The 19,730-nt window shown below is 38.3% G+C and overlaps 2 protein-coding genes across 2 annotated transcripts in view; both read right to left on the bottom strand.

Annotated features, from left to right (window-relative positions):
• The window catches only part of LOC135697773 (uncharacterized), a 125,497-nt gene that overhangs the window by 45,538 nt on the left and 60,229 nt on the right, over nucleotides 1-19,730 (bottom strand). The gene's annotated exons all lie outside the window — the stretch shown is intronic.
• The window catches only part of Fatp3 (Fatty acid transport protein 3), a 76,416-nt gene that overhangs the window by 11,486 nt on the left and 45,200 nt on the right, over nucleotides 1-19,730 (bottom strand). Inside the window, exons 3-9 of the mRNA XM_065217591.1 lie at nucleotides 12,129-12,517; nucleotides 11,540-11,641; nucleotides 10,835-10,985; nucleotides 10,124-10,325; nucleotides 9,859-10,051; nucleotides 9,623-9,701; nucleotides 9,275-9,544 (exon numbers count right to left, since the gene is read on the bottom strand). Of these exons, the coding sequence (XP_065073663.1) occupies nucleotides 9,275-9,544; nucleotides 9,623-9,701; nucleotides 9,859-10,051; nucleotides 10,124-10,325; nucleotides 10,835-10,985; nucleotides 11,540-11,641; nucleotides 12,129-12,517 (1,386 nt within the window). The remainder of the gene's footprint in view (nucleotides 1-9,274; nucleotides 9,545-9,622; nucleotides 9,702-9,858; nucleotides 10,052-10,123; nucleotides 10,326-10,834; nucleotides 10,986-11,539; nucleotides 11,642-12,128; nucleotides 12,518-19,730) is intronic.

Below are 19,730 nucleotides of genomic sequence, written 5' to 3'. Positions count from 1 at the left end.
AACTTTGCCCAGGACAGTAACTTTCTATCTGGTCAGAATCTCGAGATATTTTATATGAGAATTTCACGTGTATAATAGCGTCGCATACTGAAAAGATTCTGAACTATTTACTGTTCACCAGCAAAAAAGCTTTGATCTCCTAAACAACTTTGCCTAAGACAGTAATTTTCTAGCTGATCGGGATCTCGAGCTGTAGCATATATGAGGATTGCACGTGTATACTAGTGCAATGCAGTGAGAAAATTCTGAACTACTGTTCACCAGCCAAAATACCTTGACCTCCTGAACAAGTTTGCCGAAGACAGTAACTTTCTATTTGGACAAGATCTCGAGAGATTTTATACGTGAAAATTTCACATGTATACTAGCGCCGCGTAGAGAGAAAATTCTGAAACATTGTGCACCAAAAATAGGCTTTAACCTCCTGAACAATTTTGTTCAAGACAGTAACATTCTATCTGGTCAGGATCTCGAGATATATCACAGGCGAGAATTTCACATTTCACTAGCGTTACGTAGTAAGAAAATTTTGAACAACTGTCCGTCCACGAGCAAAAATTTTGTGAACAAACTTTGCCGACAACAGTAATTTTCTATCTGTTCAACTTGATATATTTTATATGCGAGAATTTCCCATGTATACTAGCACCATGAAGTGAGAAAATTCTGAAATACTGTCCACCAGCCAAAAGACCTTGATCTCCTGGACAACTTTGTCGTAGACAGTAATTTTCTATCTGATCAGGATCTCAAGATATAGCATTTGCGAGAAGTGTACATGTATGCTAACGCCATGTGATGAGAAAATTCTTAACTACTGTTTACCAGCCAAAAGATCTTTATCTCCTTAACAACTTTGCCGAAGACAGCAACTTTCTAACTGATCAAGATCTGGAGCTATTGAATATGCGAGAAAGGCACGTAAAGGGTGATACGGTCAAAATTTGGTCAAGGGAAAACGCGTGTAAATCGGTGAAATCGTTTATTTAAAAAATCAAATTAAATTTCTTTTTCAAGTTCAATTAGTATAAAATTCAGGAAAAATATTCAGTTAGGCTTCCGCTTTTCCAAATCCGAATTGCCGGGCCTTACGCTTGACCCCTGCCATCAGATTTTGTACAGCCACCTTGTCCACCTTCTTCGCCGCAGAAAGCCAGTTTGCCTTGAACTGCTGCTCGCCCTTAGCAGTTTTTTTGGTCTTCTTTAGGTTCCGCTTGACAATAGCCCAGTATTTCTCAATTGGGCGGAGCTCTGGCGTGTTGGGAGGGTTCTTGTCCTTGGGAACCACCTGCACGTTGTTGGCGGCGTACCACTCCATGGCCTTTTTACCGTAATGGCAAGATGCCAAATCCGGCCAAAACAGTACGGAACAACCGTGTTTCTTCAGGAAAGGCAGCAGACGTTTATTCAAACACTCTTTTACGTAAATTTCTTGGTTGACAGTCCCGGAAGCTATGAAAATGCTGCTTTTCAAGCCACAGGTACAGATGGCTTGCCAAACCAGATATTTCTTTGCGAACTTTGACAGTTTCATGTGCTTGAAAACATCTGCTACCTTTCCCCTTCCTTTTGCCGTATAAAACTCCTGTCCCGGAAGCTGCTTGTAGTCGGCTTTGACGTAGGTTTCGTCGTCCATTACCACGCAGTCAAACTTCGTCAGCATCGTCGTGTACAGCCTCCGGGATCGCGCTTTAGCCGTCGTATTTTGTTTATCATCGCGATTTGGAGTCACTACCTTCTTGTAAGTCGATAGTCCGGCTCGTTTTTTGGCTCGATGCACGGTTGTAGACGATACACCCAGCTTATTTGCGGCATCTCGGAGAGAGAGGTTAGGGTTTCGCTTGAAACTACCGGCAACTCTCTTTGTCGTCTCAGCGGCTTCCGGTTTTCGATTTCCCCCCGATCCAGACTTCCTGGCTGTCGACAAACGTTCCCCAAACACTTTAATTACATTTGTAACGGTTGATTTGGCAACTTTTAGCGATTTTGCCAACTTTGCGTGCGAGTAGCTCGGATTTTCGCGATGCGCGAGCAATATTTTGATACGCTGCTCTTCTTGCTTGGACGGCATTTTGACAACTGAAGAGTGAATTCCAAAATCAAAATAGGAGCAACATTCTACACACACACACCTTCAAAATGAGGGGTGTTCAGGTTTTTTAAATGCAAAATTGAAAGAAATACGTCAAGTTGATATTGACCAAATTTTGACCGTATCACCCTTTATATACTAGCGCTGCATAGTGAGAAAATTCTAAACTATTGTCACCTGACAAAAAGATCTTGACTTCCTGAAAAACTTTGGCGAATACATTTACTTTCTATCTGGTCAGGATCTAGAGATATTTCATTTGCAAGAGTTTCACATGTATAGTAGCGCCGCAAAGTGAGAAAACTTTGAACTACTGTCCACTTTCGAAAAAACCTTGACCTCCTGAACAACTATGAGTAATACTCGTTGGTTTCAGATCGATTGGTAACTCAGCAACGAAATGGCAATGGAAAACTCATGTGTGTTGTACAAAGTACAACCAACCGGTGGAAACTAACGATTTTAAATTTTCTCACTACACACAAAAAACAAAAATTGTTGCTTTAAGAATAATGCATGATCAAATTAAAAGTTTCCCAAATTTGGTAGTTTCAACTATGATATTTTTCAAATATAATTTTTTTTTTTTTTGATTTAAAAGTGTTTTTTTCATTTTCGGCTTGTTATTTTAAAAGTCTATTTTTTAGAATAAAAGTTGTAAAATTGTCAAAAAATGTCTTCCTTGCGAAGTTTTTGACAGTACTCTGTTTCCCGCCATATTGGACATGCGAAACAAACAAACAAAACAAAAGCAGCTGTGAGAATTAGCATGAGCAGCAGCAGTTTCTTGAACTTTCCCACATTTTCATCCACCGGTGCGCCTGTTTCCCTTCTGTAAGATACAAATAATAAGATGGAGACATTCGTGGTTACGCTATGAAGTGGAAGGATCGGAAGAATCCTCCAGCTGCGGGATTTGGAGGTAAGATGATGAAATTTTCGAAGAGTTTGCTTGGTTCCGATTTTCCTAATTGATGTGTTTTGATTTTCAGCAGCCTCGTCAGACTTGCCGGAAAGGAAGGCTACTCTCACCATCACCATAAACAGCCGTTGAGCCAACTGTATATTTGCGTAAAACGCTTCCCATGCTTCAAGTTCCATAATGCCGTGCCCTTTCAGTCAGCATCATATAAATAAACTAAATTATATATAATTAAATATGTCTATGCTTTATTTCTTTCAAAGTAAAAAGCAATTGAATTAAAAAGAATTCATATTTGAGATGAAAACATAAATCATTGCGATAAAACTGCACATCTTTTAAATTAAATTCTTTCATGAGTCTATTTAACAAAATAGGTTTTTATATTGACAGTTCTGCAATTCGATTTGAAAGTTTCAACTTTTAAAAGTAAAAAACGAGTTACTTTTGAATTGACAGTTAGCTGACTTTTGTTTTGAAAGCTAAAGACTTTCTACCAAAAAGAACCAACGATAACTTTTAATTCTACCAATGGATTTTTCAATTTTACTAACGATAGTTTTTTGTGTGTACTTGACTAGCCTATTGGTCCCAAGTAAATCGATTAACGAACCCCATTCCAGTCCAAATTCTAGTACTACACTATGTTTGTTCTGATTCTCTATGAAAGTTTGACAGATAAAATGAGGGGTTCGTGGATTTTCCCATGTTTCGAGGGATGCACCGATTAGCTTGGGACCGAAAATAGTACCAGAACTGAGCCAAAAAGTTGAGCACATTTCTTCGGGACCTTCTGGTCTTAGAGTTACCTCTATGTTGCTAGTCTAAGAGTTATCTCTATGGTACAACAGCGCGAGTAACAGAGGGTTAAACTAAGCCCTACAGTAAAAGTATGGACGTCTGTCAAAAGTCGTTCCAATCGAACCGTCAAAATGCACCGCTTTGCTCGATTGGAACAGTTTTTTTTCAGGTTTGTGGTGACAGTCGTCCATACTTTTACTGTAGGGCTTTAGGTTAAACAGGCCTGATAGGACTAGGAACTGTACATCATAATTAAAATTTCAAATGTACTAAAGTTGAAAAGTGTGTGTCACTTGATATTTCATACATGAAAACAACACAAATACAAGAAATAAAGATCAGCGGCACCGGTGGGCGTGATTACCTCTCACCCCAGCAGACCTGGGTTCAATCCCAGTCGGCACCGCCGAGATGTTCTGAGGCATAACATCTCTGATCACGCCTTCCTTCGAGAAGTAAAGCCGTTGGTCGCCGGTTCATGAGTTGACGAGTCGATAGGTAGGGTCCAGGTGTAGGAGCTGCCTCCCTGGCGTCGGTGGCATAAGGCTGTCCACGAGACAGTTGCGATCAGCTGATCTTTTTGTTTACCAAGAACTTTTGACAGATCACAGTAGAACTGACAGTTTGGAGATGAACCAGCCTGCGGCTGAAAATCTCCTAAATAGAGATAATAATAATAGAACTGACAGTTCACTCTCATATGAATTTCTGCTTTAACACTAGATCACTCACACACTCTTGATTTCTTGTTGTCAGTTCCACTGAGAAACGTCTCTTGGATCACCTTATTGGTGGTTAGCACGGAAAACAAGATCGACGGAAAACAAATCAAGGAAAACAAAAAATAAATAAAGATCATTTGAAGTAAAAAATTATGAATATATATATCTTCAAATCTGTATTCAAGTATTCAAGAAATCTTATTTTTTCTCCGAAGAATTAGGAGGTGAAAAAATCAAACATACATTTCAGAACACCCATAAAAAATTATAAACATACGACTGTTAAAACAATTTACTTTCTTCATTCACTTCCCAGAGTCCCGGGACTTCCCACGATATCAAATAAATATTTCCCGAATCCCAGTATGGTGGAAACCGCTGGAAAATAGAAGCTATGTCCCAAACTGACTTTCACGGAACAACAAAAATAAAAAAAGATAGGGGTGAATTTTTCAGGACCACCCTAACTCAATTAGGAAAAAATGTTCCAAAATGAGATTGGTAGAGCATAGAAAAAATGTTTCACCAGAAAAGTAGCTTGAAATCATCCCAGCTACAAATTAGCAGAAGTACATTTATTTTCAAAAATAAAAATGTTAGTTTTCTACAACAATAAGTTGAGGACCACCCAAATTTTAAAAACAGTGAACAGAAGGAGCTTCTTATGCTGGAAAAGTTTACAAAAGTCACTGCACCTCTAAAACTTAAGATAAATGCAGTAGGACTTTTGTCTTGCTAAATTCCCATCCTGGAACACTCATTTACGTTTTTAAGAAAATTCATAAAGAAATTGCACCAGTAGGTTTTCCCATAACCAGTGTCTGCTTTTATCATTCACCATCAAACGCAAGGAGTAGCGCTTCAACCCAGTGTAGATGAATTGCGTTCGTTTTGAATATCTTCGCTGTGAAGTACGAGCGAAACGAACAAATGAGTTCATTATACATCAACGAGTACGCGTTTGTTGATATTCACCACTGCTTGATTATCCAACCCAAAATTGTCAAAATCAGAAGCGATTGTGAAAAGCAAAATAATCAAATTCATTATCGGCAAAATTACTATTTTGAATATTGTCCATCAATTCAGCACGAGGCAATAATTTTCCAACAATCTGTGTACACGGCGAATGAGAACAACCCAAATTTGAGATTAGTTCAATCATAATCGCCAAAACTGCAGGAACTCAGCGATGAGTAAAATCTGTCTCATGGTTTCCTGTGGAAAACCAAAAAAATCTGCCGAAAATTGAGGAAATTGATGAAAATTTTATTCAGCCTCGGAGTAGTACCAATAGACTGAGTGAATCCAATATTTACTTTTCTCAAATTTGGGAATTTTTCCCTGGAAAATCCTGGAAAAACCTGGGAAAACACGAGGCAAATTTACTCATCGCTGAGTTCCTGCATTTTTGGCGATTATGAGATAACTAAACTCAAATTTGTTTCGTTCTCATTCGCCGTGTTTACAAACCAATACAACACGTTCATTTCGCATTTGATCCTCAAAATCATACCCACCAAGATGAAGATGAATATTGATATTGACAACAACACAGGCGATGATAAACATCCAGCCACGAATGAACAAAAACAAAGGTTGACTTCGATACTTAGAGCACAGACAAACAGACATAACACATTGAATATTTCTCACTGTAAAACATCGTCGCTAAAACATTACCGCCATCTGTTGAATACACAGTGGTGGGTAGTACGCTGAACAGATGGCGGTAGTGTGTAAACGTCAAACGCAAGGGAATTGACTATGCGCGCCACAGGTGGCGGTACTACCAACTACGATACTTTTAAATCGACCGTTAAATGCTTGTTCGATGAACAACTTGCGAGTGTTATGTCTGTTTGTCTGTGCTTAGAGGTTGCCTTGATCAAGAGAATGTGTTTATGTCACAAACAGCGTTGCCAGTATTCCAGATTTATCTGGATTTTCCAGATTTTTAGTCGTCTTGCCAGATACACAGACAGACCACGTATATTTCCAGATTTTTAAATAGGTTCCAGATTTTTTAAACATGCTTTAAAAATATCACTGCAATTGATTTGCCATCTAATCAAAAAATCAAAAGCCAAACTTGCTTCGTTACTAAAGTCCGTCAACGTTGGACATTATTGGAGTTATAAGGTAATTCTGAAAATAGTTCACAGTGAAGTGTAAGGTGAATTCCTTGTAAAATCAAACGAAAAATTCAAGCTAATTCTGAGTAGAGTTCCATCCATATTTGTGGGCTTCATGGTCGTGCGACTTCACCCGCCGTTCAAGCGTATTGAGTGTCACGAAGTGAGGGTTCGATTTCCGCTCCAGCCGGTGCAAATTTTGACTACCTGAACATTTTCCTACTGGTCTGCTGGGTGTGTTGTGTTGTCCGTTGTCTAGTGTTAAATATACAGGCTGTGCATTGTGCAACCTCTGGTTGAAGACGGTGTCAATTGTCTTGTCAACGCTGATGACAATTGCATGGAGATTTGGTGAATAAAGGTAATACAATCCGGAAGAGAAATCATGGAAAATTCTTATGATGAAACTTTAGGAGAATGCTGATACGAATCGTGAGAATAATCTCAATTGAATTCTGTCCAATGTTTCTATCGAGGGGGCGACACATCTAAATCTCAATTTTAGATGCTCAACAAATCTCACACTAGCGAATCAATCTTCGAAAAATCTTCTTGCATTTCTCGCATATACTTGCATCCCGCATCATTTTTTTGCAGGAAAACGTCAGAATCGTTATCTATCTTCTTTCTATCTACTCACGTGCGAGCAGCTAGCCATAGCACAACACAATCTTTCCTGCAGCGTAGATAGAGTCGTCCCCCTCGGTTTCTATGGAGATTCATTTTAAGACATTTCAACGGAATTATGCGCAATTTCTGGGAAACATTCAAAACCATTTTGACAAAGCTGATGACATTTGACATTTTTCTCTATGAAATTCTGGAAAAAAATTTCATAATAATTTCTTTGGTACACTCTTCAGAATAACCGTCACGCTCTTCTCAGACTCATCCGATAATTTCCTTTGAACTACTTTGTAGGTAAAAATTGTTTTGCAATCCTCTTCAGTATTTCCTAATTATTCAAGTTAATTAGGAAATACTGAATAGGATTTTAAAACAATTTTTACCTACAAAGTAGTTCAAAGGAAATTATCGGATGAGTCTGAGAAGAGCGTGATGGTTTTCTGAAGATTGTACCAAGGAAATTATTATGAAATTGTGCCAATTCTTGGGAATTATTACCAGTTTGAGGGAATTGTGGAATTAGAGAGTGATTTATAAGAGATTACAAGAGCTAAGAACTCTTACACAGCAAAAACAAATGTAATATCGATCAACGTAATTCAAGCTGATGTATGAAATAATGCTGTAATAGCAAAAAGCAGATACAATATTACATCAATGGATGTAATTTTGTTCGCAAAATCGATGTAAATCGTACAATGTGATATTACACAACCGATGGATTGACCTGGTTGCAGCAGTTTCGATGTAATATTCAACAACTTTTTTTGCTGTGTATAATGTTACTGGAAAAGTTTGGATATTATCAAGATTATTTTAGGGGAATATAGAAAAAAAAGTATGATGGAATTCTAGGATGATTCAAATGGAACTAAAAAAAGGGCGAAAATATCCTGTGAAGAGATCCAAGTAAATTCAGACTAACAAAAAATTTCATGATCGGGGACCGAGGAAATTCCTGAGACTTCAAAAATGGACCTATCAGACATTCATTTTAGTAATATAATAAAATTATTCTTTGGCATAAAATTATACGTAATCGTCATGCGAATAGTGAAGTTATCCGTAGTTTAGGTAAACTGTGTGTGAGTACCACGATGTTAGACTTTGATTCCCACTTCAGCCGGATGAATTTTGCTTCAAAATAAAATTGCCTACTGGTCTACTGGGTGTTGTGTATTGTATGATGTCAAGAATTAAATTGTCTGAATCTGATCAACCTCAGCGTAATATCAGAATTATTTAGAACTAATAAAATCTTTAAATTCTGGTATTGCATCAAATAGTAAGGACTACAACGATTATTAATAGTTGAAACAAATCCATCCCATGAAATTTGCTTGATTCTTTGCTTCTCATTCTTTTTAAAAAAGATACAGTATAAAAAAACAATTCTAAACATATTTTCTGCAGTATTTTACCCACATTTGACTGAATTTTTTAAATTCTGCGTAATGGATATTTAAACTTTTTGTGCACACTGTGTCAATATTTTTTCAACTTTTGCATGATTTCAGCAATGCTATCAAGTTATTTGCTTTATATAATTTATTTAAACATGTAATTTATAACCATTCTAGTACTTTAAATAAACTCCAGGATCATACTGACCGATTTTTACGGGAAATTGGCACATAACTTTGATTTCAATAGCATTATGTTAAAAACGGGATTTTTTTTAAGTATTCCAGATTTTTTCAGATTTTATATTTTAACTGTTCCAGATTTTTCTGAAAATGACCTGGTAACGCTGGTCACAAATCAAATTCATGCAAGTAGTTGGTCTATCTGTTAAGGTTGTCTTCATTTTCAGCTAAGTTGAGTGTAGAAAGAATGCACTGCCCATAACCATGCTTCAAATTTCCGTCTATATTGCTCTTGATAATATTTTAAATTTGAAAGGCTATAATTTCGAATCTCCCTCGAATTGGTTCCATCATTAGGCCACTCTCGACAATCCCTTAAAAATGCTTACCTGAAAGTATCTCCCGTTCGATCCTTGAAGTAGTAATACCCGAACAGATCCGCCACTAGAATATCACCCGAGTTGAAGAACATATCCCCCTTGGAGAACACGTCTCTCAACACCTTCTTCTCGGAGGCCGTCTTATCGGCATAGCCCACAAACGAACTGAGTGCATTCTTCAGGTTTATCTTTCCAACAAACACTCCCGGCTCACCGGGCTTGCACCGGATGCAGAACCCATCGGAACCACGCACGATTTCTCCGGTTTCCTCTTCGCATCTACCCAGAACCGAGAGGAAGAAAGGAAAATCATAATTTGTTATTCATCCAGAATGTTTCCCCCGCACGGTTTCTTACTTCACCAACGTCACCGGGTAGAATGTCCTCGCAAAGGCGGGAACGAAACCAACTGCTCCCACCGTGTTGTCCAGATTCACTGCAATTGAGAGCAGAAACACGCAAGAAAACACAAACAAGTCATCAATCAACATCAGAACAAAACTACCCCCGACCAGCTCCCTTCATTTGTGGAGCCCCCCATTAGAAAGAGTCCAGAAGAAGAAGAAGAAGCCGGGAAAAAAGCCGTCACTCACTCAGATTCGAGTTTCCTTCGGTCGATCCATAAAATTCAGCAATTTGGCTGATGCTGAAGCGTGACACAAATTGGGTCCAGATCTGCGGTCGCAGTCCATTGCCAAACATCATCCGGACCTTGTGCTGCGTGTCGGTCGGTTTCGGTGGGGTCGTCAAAACGAATCGGCAAATTTCGCCAATGTATTGGGCAACCTGTACGCGGAAGAAGAACAAAACTGTGAATATGCAGTTCTATAGGCAATTTGTTGTCACTTTGGAGCTCACCGTGCAGTTGTACTTGATGCAGTCCGGGTAAAAGTTGGACGCGGAAAACTTTTTCCGAAGGGCAGCCGTTAATCCGCACAGCAGGACGCTTCCGATGCCAACCATTCCGCCGGCGGAGTGGTACAGGGGCAGGGCGTTGTAAATGATATCGTCGTCACGAAGAGCCAGCATGTAGTAGCAACCGGTGCCCATCATGATGAATCTGGAAGGAATAATGAAGATTTTGACTTTTTAGTAAGGGGATGGTAAATTAGAGAAGATGGGCTTGACTGAATTTTGAACAATTCGAGCTAAACATTTACTTATTTAGCTATCCTCAGAGTACAGTAGTGACCCGATTTGGTCTGCCCCTCCACGTATCAGAATTTAATCTTTCAAAAGGTCACATTCACATAACCGTAATTCCAAATCTTTCTCATTCGTCTTCAGGAAGACTGTACAAAATATACTTTGGTGCAATAAGACCACTGAAAAAACTCATGGTTTTCGTGGAACATTAGAGAAGAGGGTACTGGCAAAATCGGATCATTACTGCACCACTAATCCATTAATCCAAATTGATCAAAATGCAAAAACAACATTTTATTTTCCTCCATGGAAATCAGTCTTGGATAAAAGGGGATCAAGAAAGCTTTCTTGATCTCCTTTTATCCCAGACTGATTCTTACACCCCCATCATAACGTGGTATCGCGCCCACACCACTTGCTCACCTGGAATTGGTGATCACGGCCGCCTTCGGCATTCCCGTCGTTCCGGAGGTGTAAATGTAAACTAATTTATCTCTCGGTGATACATCATCCCACAGAGCGCTTAAATCTACACTCGGTACATTGTCCAAAGCTTGTCTTAGGTTGTCGGCTTCTGAAAGAAAAAAGGAAAAGAACTTCAGCTCAAGCACCAAACCGAATGACGAGACGGAGCGGCAAGGAATGGGGGGGGGCTTTTTCCTCATGAGAGAATGATTTATGATTATCTATTATATACGTTTAGGTGCGGGGGGTTCCAGTGAAAGACACATCTTTCGTGAGCTACTTTTGGAAATTCTTGATGCTGCAGTTGCAAGCAAGGAGATGGGGAGTTTCACCGAAACCGAATGGAAGGTGCTTAAAACCATGGGAAAATGTTTAGTCCTGGACAGTGCGGGAACCAATTGGGGAGATTTTTTCTCTACTCTGCATTCAGAGAATGTGGGGGAGGGGATGTGTGAATGAAAGGAAGTGGACCATACCGGGAAATACATCATCGAGATCCGAATGTGTGCAGTTTATGGGAAAATGGCAGCCGTTTCGGACAGTGCTGATAATGGGAATCTACCAAGGCTCACACGAAACTTTGTGTTAAACGAAACAAGACATTGGTAGGTGGAGAAGGATGCAAGCATGCATAGGTGAGATAGTATGAAATACGGTACTTACCTGGTAACTGATCATTTTTGCTGGATTCAGACGAATGTTCATTGCCATATAAGAAAATTGGCAGTCCTTTGACTCCTTCCTGGTCCGTTACTTCTGCAACGGCTGCAAAAGACAAATTATCACGATTTAAATGTGCCTTTTAAACACGATTATAAAATCAGAATTTCCTTGGAATAATGCTCCAAGCCGATAAAATTCGACAGCTACTCAAATTATCCTAATCCGCTCCAACCAATCCCGCATGGGATGGACAGAGTCTTTAATCTGTTCTTATCGAATCAAAACAGACCGGCTAACAACAAGAAACCATGTCATTTGCAGACGACGTCCGCTCGCGTTCTCAGAGGCTATTCTACAGTAGCATCATAACACACACACACCCACACAAACAAAAATTCCACAAAGGACAAGCCCAACTCCTGCCAAAGCATCCGTGCATTTCATCCGCCGATGATTGACAGATTCCATTTTCTACCGGCTACTCTAACCAGCCAAGCGTTCGCTCTAACCTAAACGTACGTCTCACAAGGAGCAGCGCTCTGCCGGGTGCAGATCCAGAACTCAGACAGCACTTTCATCGTACACTTACCTTCGGCCAGTTCAGAGCTGACGATGATTGCTTTCGAATTAGCCACCGCAATCGAGTGCCTCAGCGTTTCCCGCCGCAGATTGGTATTGATCAGGGCTGTTACGACGCCCAGTTTGGCCAGGCCCAGCCAGATGCACGGATACTCGGTGCGGGTTTCCATCATCAGCGCCACCGTGTCGCCCTTGGAGAAGCCTTTCGAGTGGAAGTAGCTGGCAACCCGATCGGAGAGCTGCTTCACCTCGCCAAAGGTCAACCGCTGGTCGTCCATAAGGAGGGCCACCTTGGACGGCCGTTTGGCTGCTACCTCCTCGAAAATCTTCACTACCGTCATCTTGCGCTTCTCCAACCGGTACAGGTTGAGGTTCATCTTGGTGAAGCACACGGCAGCACTGTGGAGTGATGAGATAAGAGAGAAATATTGGTTTCGTTTTAATTAGAATATGGGCTGACAGTGACAATCGACACGTTGTGGCTATTATCGGGACGGAAAGGTGGACAATTCAGTTTTGTGTTGTGCAATGGTTTGGGAGAGTAAACTTTATTCGTAACATTTATCAGGGGCCTGACTCGAGCACGTGGTTTGAAGGTAACGCAACATGATGGATGTAAATATCTAAATTTACAGAGTAAGAAAATCAGCTGGCCGGAAATCTCATTATCTGCGCACGATGATTCCAAAGTGTGGATCAAACGTAGAAGGAAAAAGGCCAGTCGAACCCTGTATATGGATGCGAATCTACTCAGTTGTATAACTCTAACCATGTGTTTATACCTAACGCGAAGTGAGTTGGCCAGGAATGAAATCTAGCAGAAAGAAATTAACAACGCTTTGGGATTGCATCCAATTCAGTTAGAACCACAATTTGGTGAATAAAAATAGTTCATGTTTTGTCCGCAAAGATGGCGCAGCGATACAAACTTTTTTTATGAACAGTTGCCGAAGACATAAAATCTGTACATCTTCAAATAACTGAGATAAATTAAATTTTATAAAATTTGCCTGAAATTCACATTTTCAGTATTATATTTTAAACATTCGATCAAAATAATACTTTTATAATTTTTCCTCGATCGGTATTGATCAATTTCAACAATATTTCCAGATCAATGCTATAATTTTTAGAGTATAAATAAATATATAGGGGAAATGGCTCTAATGTTGGCCAATTGATCTAAGATTGGGCTCAAATTAGGGGCATTTAGGCCCACACTACATCTATTTCCCGTATTTCATAAAATTTGAAATAATTCATAATCTTCTAAATTAATTTTCTAAAAAATTGCGCAAGTGTGCGCAAAATGTCATGAATTATACAAAAAGTTGATGTAGACTTTAATTCCTCAAAATATCTCAGAAGTATAATTTGAGATATTGGTCAAAGTTGAAGATCGTAAAAAATTATGAAATTCTAATCCAAATATGGGGCATTACAGCTCAAGTGGGGACATAATTTAAAAAATTGTGGTCGATGTCACCGACTTGAGCCAAATTTGGTCAAAACGTTTATTTTGGCATTCTGAACAAACGCCTTTTTTGATTTTGCTCTGAAGTGCCTTGATCCCTCTCGGCTACAACCCTGCATTACTGCACAAACAAATACGCTATTCGTGATCTTAGAACGTCGATTTGAAGGTTTTTTAATGAAAATTCAATAAGTGTAACCACATTTTGATTTGGTTATATTAACTACAGTGAACAGGCTGATTAACGGCAGGTATCAAAATTGTCAAAAATAACTTATTGTCACCTTGGGCGGTGTTGGGGAACTGGATAATTGGCTCCTTCGACTGAGTGGATCCTCAACACTCGGTCTCTCGAATGGGTTAATAGCAGTAATACATAGGTTTTTGGCTTAATTAAAACACTCTATTTAACCAAAAAAAAAAACACTAACTACACAAACTACATTTATTGCCTTAAACTAACAATGGATACTTAATCTAAACGATATAAAAAAACTAGCCATGCGATTGCGTGACTCTTGACCGGTGCTAACGATCGAAGAATACTAACTAACTATTTGCTCCTAAAATACCACTGGTCATCCACAGACCGACGATCGATGACGTTCGGGGCCAGCCGTTGGAACAGGGAGAATGAGATCTCTCTCTTTCTACTGGCTCAACTCCCACGAGCATATTCGCAGGGACTCCTACAATCTCCCATACAGCCTGGCATCTCACTCCGTATCGGCTACTCTTAAGCTGGGTTTAGACAGGGCAAGTCAATTGATCAAATCAGTTGAATTCAACTGACTTGAACGCGAATTGAACGTGTAAACCATGCCATTCAACTGACTTGATCAACTCACTTGAATTGAAAAAAGTTGAACCAGGCTCAACTTTTCAAGCCAATTGAATTCAACTGAGTTGATCATTTGACTTGCCTAGTCTAAACCCAGCATTATTGTAGGTAGACACGAAGGTTTGTTTATCATTTCAGGCTTCTTACCAGTTTCTGCTCTGACTTATTTACTGTATGGATGATCGGCAGAACAATAGGAAGTGGTCGCAGTTATGTCCAGTGGACATCAGAGTTGTAGTTTAAAGGGGACGGAGATGTCATTCCTCAACAGGCGGGATTTTTTATTTCTTAATATTTTGGGCTCAAATTTTCACCACACCATAGGAACGTATTTTTCACTTTTAGGACCACATTTAAATTATGGACAGTAGTAAATAAATGAGCTAGTTATGATTTTAAATAATGAGAATCCTGCCCGGAACATGAGAAAAATAACATAAAAATATTATTGTGCCATAGGCGTGAAGTAATTCAAGAAAAAATAAAAAAAAATATTAAATAGCATTGATTTTCCATCAGAAAAGCTCAAAACTACCACTCACTCATCTGGTCATATCTTATAAACTATTTGTCCAAATAATTTACCTTTGGAAACCCATCAAGTAGAAGAGTTTAACAAAGTGTGGGGAAAATCTGAGCCCAAAACATTAAGAAATAAAAAATCCCGCCCAAGGTGAAAATAGACCATTTTTTGACAATGTTGATACCTGCCGGTAATCAGTCTGTCTACTGTAGTTACTATAACAAAAACAAAATGTATGCACCTATGTGAATCTACATTAAAAAACTTCATTGTCGTTCTAAGATCACGAATGGCTTATTTGGTTGTGGAGTAATCTCTTCTGAAAGAAGATTTTTTTTTAAATCTCGTAAATCCAGGGTTGTAGCCGAGAGGAATCTAGGAATCTAGAGTAAAATCAAAAAGGCGTTTATTCAGAATTCCAAACTAAGCATTTTGGCTAAGTTTGGCTCAAATCGGTGACATCGACCATAACTATTTAAATTCTATACCCACTTGAGCTGGAATGACCTCGGGCATGACCCATATTTGAATTAGAATTTCATAAATTTATATGATCTACAACTTTGCTCAAGTCAGCAAACCTCTATCTTGTGAAATAACAAAGTTTGTATCGCTGCGCCATCTTTGAAGCCACAACTAAACTCTTCCATCCACGAAATTGTAGTCCAAACTTATCCAAGAAACTTCACTGAAGATGTCAATTCAATTGGATGCAATCCCAGAGCGTTATTATTTGTTCCTGCCAGGGTTCTGCATTTTCGAAACAAAGAAAAGAAAATGAACTCTCCACAGAATCGCTTCATTTCGAGCAATATCATTTTCGTGTAAAGGTCCGTTTAGACTATCTGATTTCATGGTCTGATTTTGACCGCCACCATAATGAAAAATCTGCTCGAATTTACTTCCGTTCACACTTTGTCGAACCCCCCTGTTTGCTGGTGTTCACACTGCTTGCACATGTCGAAAGAACTGTCAATTTAGATTTCAAAACAAAACTGTATCAGGAATCAAAAGTAAAAACTTCCATCATGAATTACCGGAAAATTGCTCTAGTTTCGGCAGTCGTATTTGCTTTTATTATTTTAAATAAAATTAGAAGGAGAAGGTGAGCTTTGTGAAGTAGGAAATGGTTGCTCAGGAGGAACACCGACAGGGATCTGGCTCATCTTGTCCTTCACGAGCTGCGATATGAAGAAGAAAATGGATTTCAAAACTTCTCCAGGATGTCGATACCAACTTTAGACAAGCTAGTGGGAAACGTTCTCACTAGATCTACACGATTCCTTGAGTTCTGTAAATTTCTGTTAACAACTCAATTCTGCAAAATTCTTTGAAGACCTTCGGACGTCCCTGAAGTTTTTTTTTTCTGTTCTCCGGTAAAATTACTTTAAAGATCAACAATCTTTCCTGACGATCTGCAAATTTCTCGGTAGTTCTACAGATTTCTTTGGTGTTATGTGTGTTCTTCAGAAGTTCTGCTAATTTTCCTAAAAATCTACAAAGTTCCTGAATCCCTAAAGATCAACAATTATCTCTGATGTTCACAAAATTTATAATAAGCTACGAACTTCTCGAAAGTTCTGTAATTTTCTCTGCAGATTTTCATGATTCAATGAATACCTGCAAATATCTCTGAACATCTACACAATTTCCTAAAGAATTTAATTCCGGAAGTTTTCTGAAGTTTTACTATTTTTTCTGAAGCTGTGCAAATATCTCAAAAGATCAGCGAACTTGCCTGAAGTTCTGTAAATATCGCTCAAAAGAAACGTAATAAAATTCTGAAAATTTATTTAAACATCTGCACATTTTTCAATATATTTACGATCTACCCTCTAAACTTTTCTGAAGCACCTAAAATTAATTTCAAATTCTGTAAAGTTTTCTGAACTTCTGTACTTCTGCTCTAAAAATCTGCAAACTGCCCTGAAGTTCAATAAATTTCACAGTAGATCTCCGAACTTTTCTAAAGTTTTGTAAATCTCTTTTTGGATTCTTGAATTTCCATTAAGTTCTGTAGATTTATCAGAAATTCTTTGAAACTACCCCAAGCTTTACAAATAATGTGATAATATTTGAACTTCGCTGAAGTTTTAAACGTTTATCTGAAGATTTACGAATATCTCAGAAGTTGTGTAAACACTTCTAAAGATCGGCAAACTTTCCCGAAGATCTGTAAATTTTACTGAAGTTTTGCTAATTTTTATAAAAACGTACGAACTTCAGAAGTTCTACAGACTTCTCTTAAGGTCTACGGACTTCTCTGAAGTTGTTCAGAACTATCTATTTCCAACTTCCATGGAGTTCTGCAAAATCTTGTACTTTTGTACTTCGCTGCGATTTGTTTTTGGAATTGAGCTACTTTTCTGACATTTAACGATTTTTTCTGAAGATCTCACATTTGTCTGAATTTGTGAAACTTTCTGAAAAATTCCTGCAAATATCTTTAAAGTTCTGTAAAGTTGTCTGAAGCTCCGTTGTTTTATTCCCATGATCTTTGAAAAAAAAACCTTAAGCTCAATATTTTTTTCTCAGTAGATCTGCAAACTTCTCTGAAGTTTTGTAAATTCCTTTGTATGCTCTCGGGCTTCCCTGAAGATCTTCTAAATTACCTAAAGTTCTCAAAATTTATTTGATAATTTTTGAGCTTCCTTGAAGTTTTAAATGTCTCTCTCAAGATCTAAAAATTTTCCTGAAATCGTAAAAAAAAATAAATCGCCGAACTTCCCTGAACTTGCACAACAATTTTATTGAAGATCCATTAACATTTCTCAGATTCTAAAAATGTATAAGAAAATCTGCACACTTTATCTGAAGATCCATGACCATTCTGATTTTTTTCAGAAGTTCTGCTATTTTTTTCAAAGTTCTGTAGCTTTGTTCTGAAGATCTATGAACTTTTCTGATGTTGAATAATGTTTCAGTAGATCTCCAAACTTCTGTGAAATACTTTATATTTCACTGTAGATTATTGGGCTTGTCTGAAGCTATGCGAATTTCCCTGAAGATTTGCAAAATTTTGCTTATAGTTTATAGATCTGAAATTATTTTAGCTTGCTTGAAGTTTTGAAAATTTCTTCGAAGGATTTCTTGAGGATCTACGACCTTTCTTGTGAATTTTTTATGAAATTCTGTAAATTTCTTTTAATTTGTTTGTAGTTCTGTTCTCAAGATCTACATACTACCCTGAAGCTCAACAGATCTCCAACCTCTCTGAAGCTCTAAAAAAAATCTTAGTAGGCTCTCAGACCTGCTGTCTGGCATGCTTATTCTTATACAATACATGCTTCGTATTATATAAACACTGTTTTGTTGACCATGCCATGATCCAAATATCCATTACGGCATCTTTCGGTCAATCACACTGAAAAATAAAAATCATTCAAACCATACACAGGACATTATTGAATAGTGAAATTGGTTTACCTTAACTAATAAATAAAATACCATACCCGAACGATAACCCAAATTATTGAACTATTACACAAATTGTTTGGATGATACCCTGGTCACGACGTTAAGCAAAATAACCATACACATTTTATTAGGGTTACTGCTGGATGCCATGAAAACACAAATCAAGCGTTCTTTAATTGAACCGTTAAAGAACGCTTGATTTGTGTTTTGATCCGTGAAATTTAAGAAAAAAATATTTTCACCTAACTTGCGGCTATTTTGCTGGATGAGTCGAATGAAAATTAAACGCAAACCTATTTCGTTCGACAAATCAAACGTCAAATCTTATCAGCTTGACGAAAAAGTGTGAACGCATCCGAACATTGCATCCGACAAAATTATCGAGTAGTCCGCTCGAATCAGACCAACAAATCAGATAGTCTAAACGTACCTTAAGTCATCGTGTTTTCTTGTTATCGAGTCACGATGAACATTCCTCTTTTCAAACATGACTGGACTGTTATCACTTGTTTTGTTCTTTCTTTCTTTATTCTTTATTGGGAGCAGGGAAAAGCCCATTTGAGTGGAGCTTATAAAAGCTTTTTTTCTCAAATGGGTATAAAACCTCCTCATCTTTTCGCATCAACAGAACAGTACATTCCAAATGATACATTATTAACTTAAGACTAAACAAAATACGACCTTATTCTATTTCTTACTACCACCTATAATTTACTAACTGAGCACTTCACGGAACCTATTTTTATTAATGGAACGTGACAGATGAAAGTCGAAGACGTGGTAAAACGGTTGAACACACGACACATACTACTATGTTTGTCAAGTGCTTCAGTTCATTTCATTTGAAGCAAAGACTTGTTTCATTTGACGCAATGAATGACTCGAAAACTGCTTCCTTCGTTTTTTCCACTTTCACCGAGGGGGACGAATCTATCTACGATGCAGGAAAGATTGTGTTTGGCTGTGGCTAGCTGTGTGCACGCTGAGTAGATAGAAAGAAGATTGACGACGATTCTGAAGATTTTCTGCAAAAAGATGATGCGCGATGCAAGTAGATGCGAGAAATGAAAGAAGATTTTTCGAAGATTGATTCGCTAGTGGGAGATTTGTTGAGCATCTACTTGAGATTTAGATGTGTCGGCCCCCTCGACTTCCACTTCAATTCGGGGCTCATTCGACTTGTCACGACCTGGCGACGCAGGCATCCGGAATATGTGTAGTAATAATATATTATTTTATATAAAACGAAAATTAAATTAACGAGACCAAATACCCTACAATAGGATATGTTCGGAACTGGGATGCTGCGTACCTGCTGAAAATCGATACCTGACGCCATTTTGGATTTCATGATAGT

The sequence above is a fragment of the Ochlerotatus camptorhynchus genome, unplaced genomic scaffold, assembly GCF_037179485.1.
Source record: "Ochlerotatus camptorhynchus isolate MF236.1 unplaced genomic scaffold, CSIRO-AGI_Acam_v1.1 ptg000077l, whole genome shotgun sequence".
NCBI classification, from domain to species: Eukaryota; Metazoa; Arthropoda; class Insecta; order Diptera; family Culicidae; genus Ochlerotatus; species Ochlerotatus camptorhynchus.
This window is presented reverse-complemented; position numbering and strand designations above follow the sequence as displayed.